This window comes from Panicum hallii, chromosome 8, assembly GCF_002211085.1.
Source record: "Panicum hallii strain FIL2 chromosome 8, PHallii_v3.1, whole genome shotgun sequence".
In the NCBI taxonomy this organism is placed as follows: domain Eukaryota; kingdom Viridiplantae; phylum Streptophyta; class Magnoliopsida; order Poales; family Poaceae; genus Panicum; species Panicum hallii.
This window is the reverse complement of record NC_038049.1, coordinates 7,050,866-7,065,866: the sequence shown is the minus strand read 5'-3', so window position 1 is coordinate 7,065,866 and position 15,001 is coordinate 7,050,866. Positions and strand designations below refer to the sequence as shown.

The 15,001-nt window shown below is 43.0% G+C and overlaps 1 protein-coding gene and 1 pseudogene across 4 annotated transcripts; one reads left to right on the top strand and one right to left on the bottom strand.

The window, feature by feature from the left end:
• The first annotated feature begins 793 nt into the window (after positions 1-793).
• LOC112901971 (putative disease resistance RPP13-like protein 3) lies at positions 794-11,081 on the top strand. Of its 4 annotated transcripts, none has more exons than XM_025970850.1 (4): positions 794-961; positions 3,027-3,857; positions 4,447-6,534; positions 10,712-11,081. In XM_025970850.1, the coding sequence occupies exons 2-3, from the start codon at positions 3,085-3,087 to the stop codon at positions 6,488-6,490; spliced, it is 2,817 nt and encodes a 938-aa protein (XP_025826635.1). In that variant the 5' UTR covers positions 794-961; positions 3,027-3,084; the 3' UTR covers positions 6,491-6,534; positions 10,712-11,081. The 4 variants fall into 4 exon arrangements, with proteins under 4 accessions (XP_025826635.1, XP_025826636.1, XP_025826638.1 ...); XM_025970851.1 differs by lacking the exon at positions 794-961 and adding an exon at positions 971-1,055; XM_025970853.1 differs by lacking the exon at positions 794-961 and adding an exon at positions 1,013-1,035.
• On the bottom strand, positions 6,432-14,779 carry LOC112901972 (annotated as a pseudogene).
• Between the last annotated feature and the right edge of the window lie 222 nt (positions 14,780-15,001).

The following is a 15,001-nucleotide window of genomic DNA, read 5'->3' as shown; positions in this document are numbered from 1 at the left end:
GCATACCACGCCTAATTTTTTTGGACAAGTTTAGTTTTCCTGACAAGAGTTTAATTTTCTTTTACACTTGCCGCATTTTATTCCACCTATTATATAAGATAAATAAATTGTTTGCCACATCTTAAATATAAATCTTAAGGTAAAATAGGCATTTTGGTCTCTGAGGGTCAACTTCATTCCCTCAACTTTTAAATCCCTCAACTTTCATTTTAGGTCAAACTCATTCTTGTGCTGATATTATACTCATAATAACATGATATAAATATAAAAAGTCTATTTTACCCTTGGCTCATTTCCCCTCCTCATTTTCCAATATTTCTAATTTTACTCTCTATGTGTCCGCAATACAATGCGATGCATGGATAAATAATTTATATGATGGTACAATTATCCAATAAGTAAGTCTAATTTTACTCTCTAAGCGTCCGCAATAAAATACGATGCATAGGTAAGTAAACTTCTATATTCCAAATTAAATACTTGTGTTATTCAACTTCTAAATGCATAGATGCTACCACACCATGTGACTTGCATTGGTTAAATATTGTTTATTAAAAAATAAATTGTTGCAGAATTTAAAGGGGAAGGAGCCAAGGGTAAAAAGGACTTTTCCATAAATCTCATATTATTATGTAGTATAATTATGTTATTATGGAGTATAACCCACAAACAAAAGTTGAGGAAATATATTGGTCAATTTGAAAGTTGAGGGATGAAGTTGACCCTCAGATCAAAGTTGAGGGACCAGTATGCCTATTTTGCCAATCTTAAATGTAAGATTTAGCAAGCAGGTATATCAATACTCGGAAGTAAATCAAAACAATTAGCTAGCTTGTAGCTGGTTCTCTGTACCACCACAAATGAGTGCATCTCGCACCATCCTCACCATCCCTGTCAAGGTCTCCCTACCGCCTTCCCTCACGGCCTCACCAGAGAGCTTCATCTGCATAGCAACTCTCAGGTGCGTAATTGCTGCAGCTTGCTAGTTGCAATCGGTGAAGCTTAATTGGCTGAAAATCGCTTAGCCGACTCTGGGTGAATTCCTTCATAAGCTGGTTTCTTTCTCCACATGTCTGATTCTGTGCTCATAATCTTCATAAGCTGCAGTTTTTTTCTCCAATTCTGAATCCGAAGTCATATGCCTGTGCTGTTCAACTAGATCTATATCTCCAACCACATGATTTTCTGATGGGTGTTTATATGTAGGTTCGCTTGGAATTTTTGGTTTTGTTCAAGCGTTTGAACCCAGGAAATAAATTGCCGTCCCTTCGATTTGGCTTGCATGTTTTTCACATGATTCAGTTCACCATCGATTTTTAAAGATCTTGTAATATCTCTTGATAGTACGTCTTAGTTACAACATACATCAAGTTCCAAAGAAATCATAGTTAGAAGTTCACAGCTGCCCCTCGCCATGCTCCTCAAATCCTGCCCCATTGCCAAATGATTTCCAGCCAATACTACAGATTTTACTAGTCATTTGTAGGCTGTAGCGAAGTAATACTATATTAGTTTTATCAGGAAAGCTTGTTTTGGATCATCTATCCTAGCCATTGATCGTCCTTTGTTGGATATTTTCTTATTGCATTATCCCTTTATTTATGAGGTATACAATGTTTTCAAGGCTTATACTGTGAATATCAGCACTACTCTAAGAGTGTATTTGGTTGGGCTGTGGCTTTTGGAAAAGCTGTTGCGAGTTGTGGGCTGTGGAAAAGCTGTTGTAGAAGACCGTTTGGTTAGAGTAGCTGTGAGCTGTGAAAAACTGTATGCTGTAGGTGAAATACCTGTAATACCTGCTGATGATTTGTGGGACTGTATATAAATCAAAATACTCATATAAACGTAAGGATGCATCATGACACTTGGAGGGTTAAGCGTGCATTGTCGGAAACTATGTGCCAAATGTTGAAAAACATCTACATGCACTTGGAGAAGCAGTAATATAATGTTGGCATAAATATTAGCGGTACCTAACAGCACCAATTTGTAAGCTTGAGCAGCAAACCAAGCAAATCATGTATGCCAATAATAGGCATCATGAACAGAAATGGCATTCCTATAAGCAGATGCGGGCGGCGGCGCGGTCCGGGTGGGCCGGCGCCGGGGGGGCGGCGCGGCGGCCGGGGTGGGCGGGGCGGCGCCGGGGGGTGCGGGATGGGAACGGAGGCGGGATGATGGGGACGAGAGGTGGATAGAATGAACCATTTTTTTCATAATCAGTGGCAGGTGGGTAATTTTTTACCCCAAAAGCCACTGAAAGCAGGGGGTGCTTTTGCATTTGTACTACGGCGAAAGCTGCTTTTGGGTAAAAGCACCTAGGGTCTTTTGGCCCTTTGGTTGGCTTTTGACTTTTGTAAAAGTAAAGGCAGGTGCAAAAGGCCAACCAAAGGCACCCTAAATTCATGTTCGGTAAAAACATGGATGCCCGTGGGTTAGTGGGATACTATATTAAATGTCTCAACCTCATTTTGTTTTTGTTTTTTTGGAAAGTCCATTTGTTGACTCAAACTACTCACGCGAACAGAGTCTTACACAATCAAGCGCGCCTTTATAACCCACCTGGGTTTCCTGTTATGTTCTACCTGGATATGGATTAGCTATCCTTGCATCCACCCCCTCTGACCCTATAAACCCTAATGGAACATTTTTTATAATGATGGATACTTGTGGAACATTATTTTCTCACGCCTACGACATGAGGTACAAAATTGTCTCACAAGTAGAAAAATATTCAAAGGGGAAGGAAATCAATCCAAGAGGAGAGTCTAGAGTTGGGATGGGTGAATCAGCAATGGCTGGTTCATTGCTCATTGATGTCATGGCTCAAGAAAGAGTATTTACGTCATATACAAGTATTCCAACAGTTTAGTTAACAAAGTAGAACTAACAGCACTATTTTGTGTAGTGGACTCTTCAACTACAGTGGAACTATTTTACATATGACTACATATATATGTGCAATACAAAACGTGGTACATGAACCTTTATTAGATTAAGCTAACAAATGCTACTTACTGTCACAGTAAAGGAAGGAGCTCTTCACCTGCTCACTAGGAACCATCAGAACTGAACAGGGGATCCATGGAGGACCCCGGCCTGTTGAGTGCATTTATAGACAATCTTGTGTCTAGATTGTTCTGTCTTGTGGAGGAGAAATACAATCTGTACAAGGGCTTTGAAGGAGATGTTACTTTCCTGATGAGAGAGCTTCCCATGATCACTAGTGCCATTGATGGGCAGCTCTTGGGACAGGACGATCACATACTGCGTTTAACGGTTGATGAATTGCGCCACATAGCTCATGAAATGGAGAACTGTATAGACCACATCATGTATGATGCGTCTTTGGATCAGCAGCCATGGTACTGCAAATATGTTAAATCTGGGAGGAAGAGAAAATCACGCTGCCAGTTGGGCGAAGAGATGCAGCGACTGAGGTGCAGACTGGAGGAAGCACTCCAACGGCAGCAGAGGTATTCAGTGTCCCGTTCATCCCCATCACAGCTGGCAGAATCGTCCTCGGATCAGCATGTACCTCGTGATGATCTGATTGGCATCGATACAGCCCTGGAGGAGCTTCTGGAGCAGTTGGCGGAAGCGGAGGGCCAACCAAAGCAGCTGAAGGTGATCTCTATAGTTGGGTTCTGTGGATTGGGGAAGACCATCCTTGCCAGGGAGCTGTACAACAGCGAGGTTGGCAAGCAATTCGAGGAAAGGGCATGGGTTTCAGGGGCACATGGGAATCCAGGGAAGCTCTTAAGTGATATACTCTGTCAACTGCATAAGACAGATCTGGTTACCTCCAATGCCGACCAGCTTAGTATTGATCTCTGCAACTACCTGAATAACAAGAGGTGAGAAACTGTATCTTTCTTTAGCAAAAAGAAAAAAAATGTAGTCTAGATTAATTTATAACTGCATTACTGAATTTTATCATCAAAATGGAAATCTTTCCCTAAATGTCAAATGTAGATAGCCAGTAAAGACATTGGCTGTGAGATTCAGACGGTTTCTCAGTACAGAATATGTTTGAGGATTCAGAAAAGATTTAAGTACTCAGTTGAACTACCTACAAAATGTGACCTCTCTTCGAGAAGTAACATGTAAAATCATTTGCTCCCTAAAAATAATGTTCTTGGGTGCATGGTAAGCCAGAAAAATTCTAAAATAGCTATAAAAACTACACGGATTCACAAGAACTGCATAAATCTCTCGCTGATTTGGGACATATTATATACTGCACATGTGAATATGTCCACTACTCAAAGCATATATATGTTGTTCATTTAGACTACAGAAAGCATATATACTGTATGTTATACATGCGATGCATAATGCAGTCCAACAAGAAAACTGTTCTTCTTTCCTCCTCCACGCATTGGTTACTGTGGTTGCAGAATAGCTCTAAGATGATTTTTATATCCTCAATTCAAAATATTCCAGGTATTTCATCATAATTGATGGCATGGTGTCAGATCAATGGAGAATTATAAAGTCTGCCTTCCCTCGAGATGTTAGCAGTAGAATAGTGGTGACAACAAAAATCCAGTCAGTAGCTAATACCTGCAGCTCTGCCAATGGTTACATACACAAAATGAGAAGACTTGATGAGAAACACTCAAAGAAATTGTTCCTGAAAAATGCCTGTCCAGGGGAATATTCAGATTACTTGCAGCCGGATTCAGCAGCAATCTTAAAGAAATGTGATGGCCAACCACTTGCTCTGACTACCATTGGCCATTTTATGCGAAAAAAGAGTTGGCCGACAGGACATGACTGTGAAGATGTGTGCAGTCAGGTACATTTTTATGATCTGCAAAGCGGTGACGATGCCTTGGACAGGATGCATCAGGTGTTGATTCATGACTTCGCCAGCATTCCAAGCCATGCCCTCAAAGCTTGCTTTCTATATTTTGCTATGTTCCCTAGTGATCATCCAGTCAGGGCAAAAAGGCTAAAGAGGCAATGGCTAGCTGAGGGATTTCTGCAGCCATCAAATTTATGCAGTGATCCAGCAGCTGAAAATTTTGAGAAGCTCATTAACCAGAACATCATCCAACCTGTTAATATAAGCAACAACACCAAGGTGAAAACATGCAAAACATATGGCATGATGCACGAGTTCATTACGCTCAAATCTCTCTGTGAAAACTTCATTACTTTGTTCGATGGATGGGAGCACCAACCTAAGCATGTCCGTCGCATTTCTCTCCAGAATAACAGCATTACAGATGGAACCAGTTTCAACATTGATTTATCTCTTGTCCGCTCTCTGATAGTATTTGGGAAGGCAGGTAAAGATATGTTGAATTTCAACAAGTACCAACTTCTGAGAGTCTTGGATCTTGAAGACTGTACAGACTTGCAAAATGGTCATCTCAGAGAAGCATGTAACCTATTGCTTCTTAAATTTCTGAGCTTAGGGGGCAATGTTACCACTCTTCCCAAAGAGATAAAACAGTTGAAACTTTTGGAGACCCTCGATCTAAGGAGAGCGAATGTAAATATCCTTCCAACAGAAGTTATTCAGCTGCCCCATTTAATTCATCTCTTTGGAAAATTTAAGCTTCCCGATAAAGCCATGCAAGATGAAGTGCAGAAGTTTCTGGTCTCAGGAAAATGTAAGTTGCAGACACTAGCAGGATTTCTCGTAGATGAAAGCGAAGGATTTGCGGAACTCATGGGTTATATGAAAAAATTACGAAAGGTCAAGATCTGGTGTTTGTCATCTGCGACTAGTAGTAAATTGACTACTCTTCAGAAGGCCGTACAAGAGTACATTCATGATGAAAAGGATGCAAGCAATGACCCTCGTTCTTTGTCACTCCATTTTGACGGATGCTCTGAAGACTTTCTGAAAGACTTGAAGGCTCCCTGCTATCTGAGGTCACTGAAATTACAGGGCAGGTTACTAGAACTTCCCGGGTTTGTCATGGCACTGCGCCGACTAAGGGAGTTGTGCCTTCAGTCAACTAAATTGACAGCTGATCTTCTCACAGCTTTGGCCAATTTGAAATATCTGCAGTACCTGAAGCTGATTGCGGATGAACTTGACGAGATCACCATTAAGGACAGGGCATTGCCAAGGCTGCTCTGCCTCTGTTTTGTGCTACAACGACCAACATTTCCGAATATTGAAGAAGGCGCTTTGCCATTTCTAGAATCACTTCAACTCTACTGTAAAGATCTGGAAGGCATTTCCAATATTCAAATTAAATGCTTCAAACAGCTGAGGGAAATAACTCTTGATGGTGGAGTCACCAATGGTACAGTACAAAATTTGGTAAGGGCAGCAAAAGAACATCCCAACCGGCCAAAAGTTATTTTGCTCAAAGCACCTGATCCAAGTCCAGCCGAAGTTGTTCCTCGAGAAGATCCTGCTGCATCAGGAGCAACTGAAAATGGGGCTGGCACACAGATTCTACCTACTGGACCAAATGCATCTTTAACCGACTTCTCCATAGACTCAATAGACTCCATTGCCTGAATATATATGACATGGATTCTGATCCTTGATGCAGCAGCATCACGGTAAGTTATGCCACCACTCTCTGCATGTCATCTCCTGTCCAGACATGTTATTCATACCAGAAGCGTAAGAAATATGTTCAAAAAATTAAGTATCAAACTTGTATGCTGTACGCATTTATGTTCTCACAACTTTTATTTGTATTATTCTGCAAAGTGATGTATTGTGAATAGGTAGGCTGTGGCTCATGGATTCAGGAAATCTGATTAGGTACTGTATAGTGCTTAACAATTCAGTTTTATATACTAGGCTATTCCTGCAATTAGCTTTTCTTTTCCTTTTTTTTTTGCATGGGTGGGGATTAGTCTCTATCCAACAACAACAACAACAACAACTTAGCCTTTTGTCCCAAACAAGTTGGGGTAGGCTAGAGATGAAACCCATAGAAAACAAGAATAAAAAACATAAAAAGGGCACAAGCCAAAGGAAGAGTTAGGGGTCAAACAAAAAGTAACAAAGGTCACGGTTCAGGTACGTTAATTGCTAATCTCCAAGCGCTCCTATCCATAGCTAATTCCTTAGCGATATTCCACTCCTTAAGATCTCTCTTAACCGTCTCGTCCCAAGTTAGTCTAGGTCTACCTCAACCTCTCTTTACATTATCGCCCCGCTTTAAAACTCCACTACGCACCGGCGCCTCGAGAGGCCTCCGTTGTACATGTCCAAACCATCTCAACCGATGTTGAATCAACTTCTCCTCGATAGGTGTCACCCCGACCCTATCTCGAATCTCTTCGTTCCGGACTCTATCCCTTCTTGTATGCCCGCAGAACCAACGCAGCATACGCATCTCTGCTACACTCAGTTGCTGGACATGTCGCCTTTATGTAGGCCAACATTCCGCACCGTATAGCATCACCGGGCGAATCGCCGTCCTATAGAACTTACCTTTTAGCCTCTGTGGCACCTTCTTGTCACAGAGGACGCCAGAAGCCTGCCGCCACTTCAACCAACCGGCTAAAATTCTATACCTAACATCTTCATCAATATCTCCATCTTTATGAAGCATTGATCCTAGATACTGAAAAGTATCCTTCTTGGCCACCACTTGACCTTCGAGGCTAACGTCCCCATCCTCATGCCTAATCGGGCTAAAGTCACACATCATATACTCGGTCTTGGTCCTACTCAGTCTGACCCCCTCGACTCTAACGTGTGTCTCCACAGCTCTAACTTCATATTAACCCCTGCCCTACTCTCGTCAACTAGCACCACATCATCAGCAAAGAGCATACACCAAGGGATATCACCCTGTATGTTCCTTGTGACCTCATCCATCACCAAAGCAAATAGATAAGGGTTCAATGCTGACCCCTGATGTAGTCCTATTTTAATTGGAAAGTCACTGGTATCGCCATCACATGTTCGAACACAAGTCATCGCATTCTTGTACATATCCTTGATGAGGGTAATATACTTAGTTGGGACTTTGTGTTTTTCCAAGGCCCACCACATGACGTCTCTCGGTACTTTGTCATACGCCTTCTCTAGGTCAATAAAGATCATGTGTAAGTCCTTCTTCTCCTCTCTATATCTCCCCATCAACTGTCGTACTAAGAAAATCGCCTCCATGGTCGACCTCCCAGGCATGAACCCAAACTGGTTTTGGGTCACCCTTGTCAATCTTCTTAGGCGATGCTCGATAACCCTCTCCCAAAACTTCATCGTATGGCTCATCAGCTTAATCCCCCGGTAGTTAGTACAACTTTGAACATCTCCCTTATTCTTGAAGATCGGTACTAATATACTTATCCTCCATTCCTCTGGCATCTTGTTTGACCAGAAAATTAGGTTAAAAAGCTTAGTTAACCATACTACCGCCCTCTCGCCCAGGCATCTCCACACCTCAATGGGGATGCCATCAGGACCCATCGCTTTACCTCCCTTCATCCTCTTCAAAGCCTCCCCGATCCCTGCCTCCTGAATCCTCCTCACAAAGCGTCTGTTGGTATCATCAAATGAGTCGTCCAACTCGAAGGTAGGACCCTCATTTTCCCCATTAAACAACTTGTCGAAGTATTCTCGCCATCTGTCCTTGATCTCCTCATCCTTCACCAGAAGTCGATCTGTCCCATCCTTGATGCATTTGATTTGGTTTATGTCCCTTGTCTTCCTCTCGCGGGTCCTAGCGATCCCATAAATATCTTTCTCTCCTTCCTTCGTACCTAGCCGTTGATAAAGGTCATCAAAAGCCTGACCTTTCGCTACACTTACAGCTCGCTTTGCAGACTTCTTCGCTAATCTATAGCCCTCGATGTTGGTTGCGCTCTTGTCGAGGTGAAGGCGTTTGAAACACTCCTTCTCCTTAATATCCCTTTGCACCTCGTCATTCCACCACCACGTCTCTTTCACTTCCTGCTTGCCTCCCCTACTCACACCAAACACTTCTGAGGCCACCTTCCGAACACATGTCGCCATCTTTAGCCACATATCATCTACATCTGCTCCTTCTTCCCAAGGCCCCTCGCCTAGCATCCTCTCCTTAAACGTTTGTGCCTCTTCCCCTCTAAGCTTCCACCACTTCGTTCTCGCAATCTTGGCACGTTTGTCCCGGTGGGCACGTACCCGAAAACGAAAATCCGCCACCACAAGCTTGTGTTGGGGGACAACACACTCCCCAGGTATCACCTTACAATCTAAGCAGGCACGTCTATCCTCTCTCCTAACAAGGATAAAGTCGATTTGCCTCGAGTATTGTCCACTATAGAAGGTCACTAGATGGGACTCTCTCTTTCTAAAGAGGGTATTCGCTAACAGCAGGTCGTAGACCAACGCAAAATTCAAAACATCCTCCCCTCCCCCCCCCCTCGTTCCTACTACCATACCCGAAACCCCTGTGTACTCGCTCATATCCTACATTAGTCGCACCCACGTGACCATTGAGGTCTCCTCCTATGAAGAGCTTCTCACTGATAGGTACGGTACTAACCATGCTATCAAGGTTTTCCCAAAACTGACTCTTGGAGCTCTCACTAAGACCTACCTGAGGGGCATAGCACTGATCACATTCAGAACCAAATCTCCAATGACCAACCGCACTAGGATAATCCAATCGCCTTGCCTCCTAACATCTACAACTCCATCCTTAAGGCTCTTATCGATCAAGATGCCTACACCATTCCTACCCGAAGTTGTCCCCGTGTACCAAAACTTGAAGCCAGAACCCTCCACCTCCTACGCCTTCTGGCCCTTCCATTTAGTCTCCTGCACGCATAGAATATTTACACGCCTCCTAATTGCTACATCGACTAGTTCTCTTAACTTACCTGTTAGAGACCCTACGTTCCAACTACCTAGACGAATCCTAGTTGGCTCGGCTAGCTTCCTTACCCTTCGCACCCGTTGAGAGAAATGCGAAGACCCTTGCTCATTTTTCACTACACCCGGGCGCAGATGTAGCACGCCACAGAGGCTGCGACGACCCGACCCTTGCTCACTTATCATTTCGATAAGTCATATCCATTCGGATAAAAAGGGACATGATTAGTTTCCTAGGATACTCATAATATGTCCTTGGAAGATCTTAAACATCTAAGTACATTTCATTTAGTCAAAGAATATGCGCTACTTTGTCCATTATTTTTTATACTTAAATGTAATTGGCCAGTTCTTTAGAACTAATTATGGGATGGAACTCAGATGCATTGACCTTTTATGGGGTGAATTATTTGTTGTGCCTAGCTAAGATAAGAACTTTCAGTACCCAGTTTTTAGTCCCATATTCACGATTAATGTTCTGTTTCACTTGAATGTTCATAAATTAAACTAAATTTGCTCCATGGTGCTGCGAGATGCCCCCATTGTATATGTGACATTCTCAGATAAAATTGAACAGACCAAGATGTTCTGAAACACCAGGAATCTGTTTGGCAATGGGATGGATGTTAGTTATTCCATATATTTATTTATTCTCTATAGGTGCAACATGTAGATGGGACTATTTCTTTTGGAGTTAAAATAACAAAATTTCTCTAGGATTAGTAATGACTTTTTTTTGTAGCAACCTAAATTTTGTAACACAACACCGCAACTGCAACTGCAACTGCAAAGAAAACTGAAAAGACATGATAAACAAAATTGCGTTTTGCTTATCGAGTACCTCTACAAATTGTGTTTCCATTGTACTTCTATCCAAAGATGAGCCGTGATGGTGTTGTGATGGGCATTTTGATTTTGCAGTATACGGTGAAGCTAGTCATTTGTGTAACCTCATCGGTGAGTCACTATGTTTCACCCGGACTATACGAGGGTACCTATAGATGTGGAACAAGTTTCAGCTCATTTGTGCAGGCTAAAATCAAATCAGTTTCCTTTGTTGATCATATGAACTCAGATCTGTATTGTCACTCCCTCTTACTCAAAATCCACCCCTTTACTATTCTACCATTTCGTCATGTCCAAATTCAGAGTCTCAGCTGTACCAATTTGATATGTATCTGCAAGTGTAGCATCATGTGCTTCTGAACTAGGAGTCTCACGAGTGAATAACTGAACACCACTCCATGTACTATCTGTCTTTTTCTGAAGTGAAGATGATTCCGTTTGATAATTGGGTTCCTAAAGAGGCATACTCTAGCAAATGCGATTGGAACAGCAGAGGTCCATCCTGCAACGCTTTTATTAGTCATTGCAGTATAAAACATAATGTTGGGTAATGCATCGGGATATATTGTTGTTTACCGGGGGCAAAACAGGTGTTTCATAACGAGATTTTCTCTGGGTTCATTTGAGGGATTGGTTGTAATTTCGACAGTGTTTGCTTTGAACCACGCAAAACGAATATCCACTGGAGAGATTCAAGGGGGTGAGCACCTGAGTTCGGAAGGCAATCCAACTTCACCGGCGAGCTAGGTACGCCCGCGACATCGCGCTCTTCGACCGTAGGGTCAGCGACTCGGCGGCGGCGGGTTGCGGTCCCCAGCAGGCGGGCTCGGCGGATCAGGACGCGAAGCGCCTGCATTTCCTGCCGGCGGCGGCGGGGCCATCATCGGGATTCGGGACAAGGGAGTGGCCACGCCTCGAGTGCAATAATCAATTTGGTGGGATCGCGGGCCGGGGAGGAGAAGCCCATCAGCATGGGGCGTAAATATGCTTTACATAGTAGCCGATCCAAGATCATGAGCCGCTGCAGAAAAATGGCACGGATTGTTGGCTGCAACCGTGCTCTTTTTTTCAGATAAGGGATCAAGCCGGCCTTCTATATCCACGTGGTGAATATTGTTGTTCTGAAACAGAGCATCAGCATCGTATTGCCTTAGTAGATACGGCAGCGTGTACTGCTACTGTGGTGGGCTGGTGGCAGCAGTTACTGCACTTAATAAGCCCAATAAACTTCGGCAAGACTGCGTGCTATAGGTTCCATCATCAGGGGAAAAAAAGGCAAAGTTACTCCAAAATACAGTTGGATAACACACGCCATAAGTTTGCGGTCAGCAAAAGAAGATCATCAACTTCATATTACTTTAGAGGGATGTCCAAAACATTATGCTTCTAATAGCGTGGAACAATTGTAAAGCAATTCCCAGAGAACTACAAGAAAACATATCGATTTTGTCTGATAGCAACATGTCAACATGGTGTGTGGCAGATCAAGAATCTTACCCCAATAATAGTGTTGGCTTTCCATCCACATAATGACAAGCGACGAACATCTTTATCCATCTGTATCATTTCACCATAATCATTTGCAGAACCAAACTTTTCTTCTTTGACAACAGAAAGTGCCAATTCTCGCATAATATCATGCATCTTACAGGTGTTGACCCTGCCAAGCTCATCATACTCAAAAGCTTCTAGCATATTACGGTGGATCAATTCCATGAGATTTCCCTCAGCCACATCCTCTGGTGTGTTCTTTCCTTTGCCAAGCACAAAGCCTTCTGCAACCCACATCCGCACAAGGCTTTCACGTGACATGGCATAGTCTTCAGGAAACAAGCTGCAGTATAAGAAGCAGTTCCTAAGGTCTCCTGACAGGTCATGGTAGCTTAAGTTTAAAATTGCCCGGACATGATCACTTTTTGATAACTCACTCTGAAGCTGATTGTATGTATGTCTCCATGTTTCCATTTTTGGTCTTGATGACAACAAGCTGCCTATAGTAACAATTGCTAGAGGCAGGCCATGACACCTATCCACTATAGAAGTGGCCATTTCCTTGAACTCCATGGGGCACTCGTGGCCCTTCTTGTTGTAAAAAGCCCTTCTGCAGAAGAGTTCAAATGCATCATGTCTAGCCAATGGTTGAAGTTCCAGGTGACGGGTGGAAGAAGCAAGAGCCCCAACATGGTCCTTCCATGTCGTAATAAGAATTCTATTTGCTTGAAGATTCTGAAAAGCATCATGTATTTGAAAGTATACCTGTTGCTCCCAGACATCATCCAATACAATCAAACATTTTCTATTTTGGAGTTGTTTCTTTATTTCTTCTTTCAAGTCATGCTCATCCATTTTGTCAATCCCTGTTGGTGTTGGTGGTCTCACTGTATCAATCTTCCTAAGTAGATTCCTCAACAGAGCATCAACAGAGTAGATCTGTGACACGACAATCCACGCATGTGCAGGGAAGTTGACCTTTTCAGGTTCATAAACATTTGTGACCAGAGTAGATTTTCCCAACCCACCCATACCAGAAATTGTTATCACGGTGCTGTTCGGTTCTTCAGAATACAACCATCCAGTCAGCCATTTCTTGTTTTCCTCAATTCCCACTAGGTCTTCATCTTTGACAAATTCCAGAAACCAACCTTGGGACTGCTTCCTTTCCATCTCCACCAATTGGTTAGGAACAAGCTGGGCGTGTTGCAACCACTGATCTCTCATCTGTATAACTTGCTGAATCTCCTTCTCAATCTCAAACCTCATCTGCAATTGAACTGAAAACACTGACATAATGGGTTCCCTTGATGAAGAACTTCTTCAGGAACCCTTCTTCTTCCAGTTGAAGAGCATGATATGAGTATCTGTCCATCACATCCTCAACGTGGTAAGCCACATTACGGACCTCCCCAATCCAACTCTTGACAACTTCGTCTGTGAGGTAGACTGTCCCAATCTGCCATACCAGATTGCTCATGATCTTAAGTTGCATCCCTATCTGCTTGATCTTCCCTGGCAGTTCCTTCAGATTATTAACTTTTTCAGACAACTTATTTACGATGGCTGTAGAGGCTTCATCTGCCAAAACAGAACCAATCTTTGTAACAGCAAGGAGTACTGCTTCTGCCATTTGTGCTGAAACAACAAAGACAAAGCATATTACATTTCCGGAGAAACAATTTAAGTGCATTTACCTCCCTTGATCCCCTCTCATTCTATTTTTCTTCCATTTTGAGAGAAATTTTGCCTCATCAAACTTCCTAAATGGGACTCTGACGGAACTAGGAAATTATAAGAGGAGTTTGTCTTATGTTTTTAAGAGGTAGGGTTGACTCTAAATAATTTTTTTGCAAGTTTATATGGAAGTATGAAGCACCACTCCCCCAACAAAAAATTAAAATTTCACACAAGTGACCTGCGATAAAGAAAACAGAGGAAGATGAGAAAACTGCAATGAGCATCTAGGCTGGAGAAAGCTCTATTTGTTACCCACAATGTTTTCAATGACATCAGAAGTAAGATTTTTTTTTGTCCTTTTCAGGAGGCTAAATCGGCCTGGGAACAAAAGTAAGGAGTAAGGACTACCCCCTGAAGCATGTACTAATCGAGGGCAGCACTCATCAAAGTGGTTACCCCCCGGAACAAACTCACTTAAACCATCAACTAGTAATCAAGACGCAAAATCTGAAACTACAGCAGTGGGATTGCTCGGAAAAATTGTTCCAATTATCCATCAGATTTATCCCATTTGAATCTACATTCCGCCAAAGAACAAGGCTATTGATTGAAGAATAAATACGAAGCAGTTAGCAGTGGCATTTCCTGTAACCAACCAATGCTCACCTCCTGGAGGCTTGCACAGAGCGAGACGGCGCCCCGCCGGCCGCCGCCGAACCGAACTACCAGTGCGACCAAACCTGCAGCATTGAAGAAGAGCAAATGAGAACGCAGATAAAACTACGTGGGTAACCCATCTCCGCTCTCGTGAACGGTGTGCCTATCTACGCGCGTGCCGCCGCCGCGCACGGCCGTGCCGGGGCGCTGCCGTAGCCCATCCATCTCGCCGACGCATTCCGTCGAGCACGTCGCGGGTGCTTAGGACGCTGGGAGGGAATAGGGATGGATGGTCGGGTGGTTTGACCAGATGGGGACAGGAGCCTGACCCGGCCACTAACAGCGTCCTCGGCGGTTTCTCAATAAATATCTCTTATTAATAAAATAATATTAGGATATCCTTTTATAGATTATTAGTAACCCCATCCTAATACAACTAATATATTAGGAATTGGGAGAGCCAAAATTCTCCCTTCATCTGAGAAAAGTTGGGGTGAAATATTGAAACAACCTAATAATTATTGAAAAAATAGAGAG

Bases quoted from the DNA above. Each gene is read 5' to 3' on its own strand.
- LOC112901971 (XM_025970850.1), top strand. From the start codon at position 3,085: ATGGAGGACCCCGGCCTGTTGAGTGCATTTATAGACAATCTTGTGTCT. The intron at 3,858-4,446 runs GTGAGAAACTGT...AAAATATTCCAG, and splicing joins AACTACCTGAATAACAAGAG to GTATTTCATCATAATTGATG.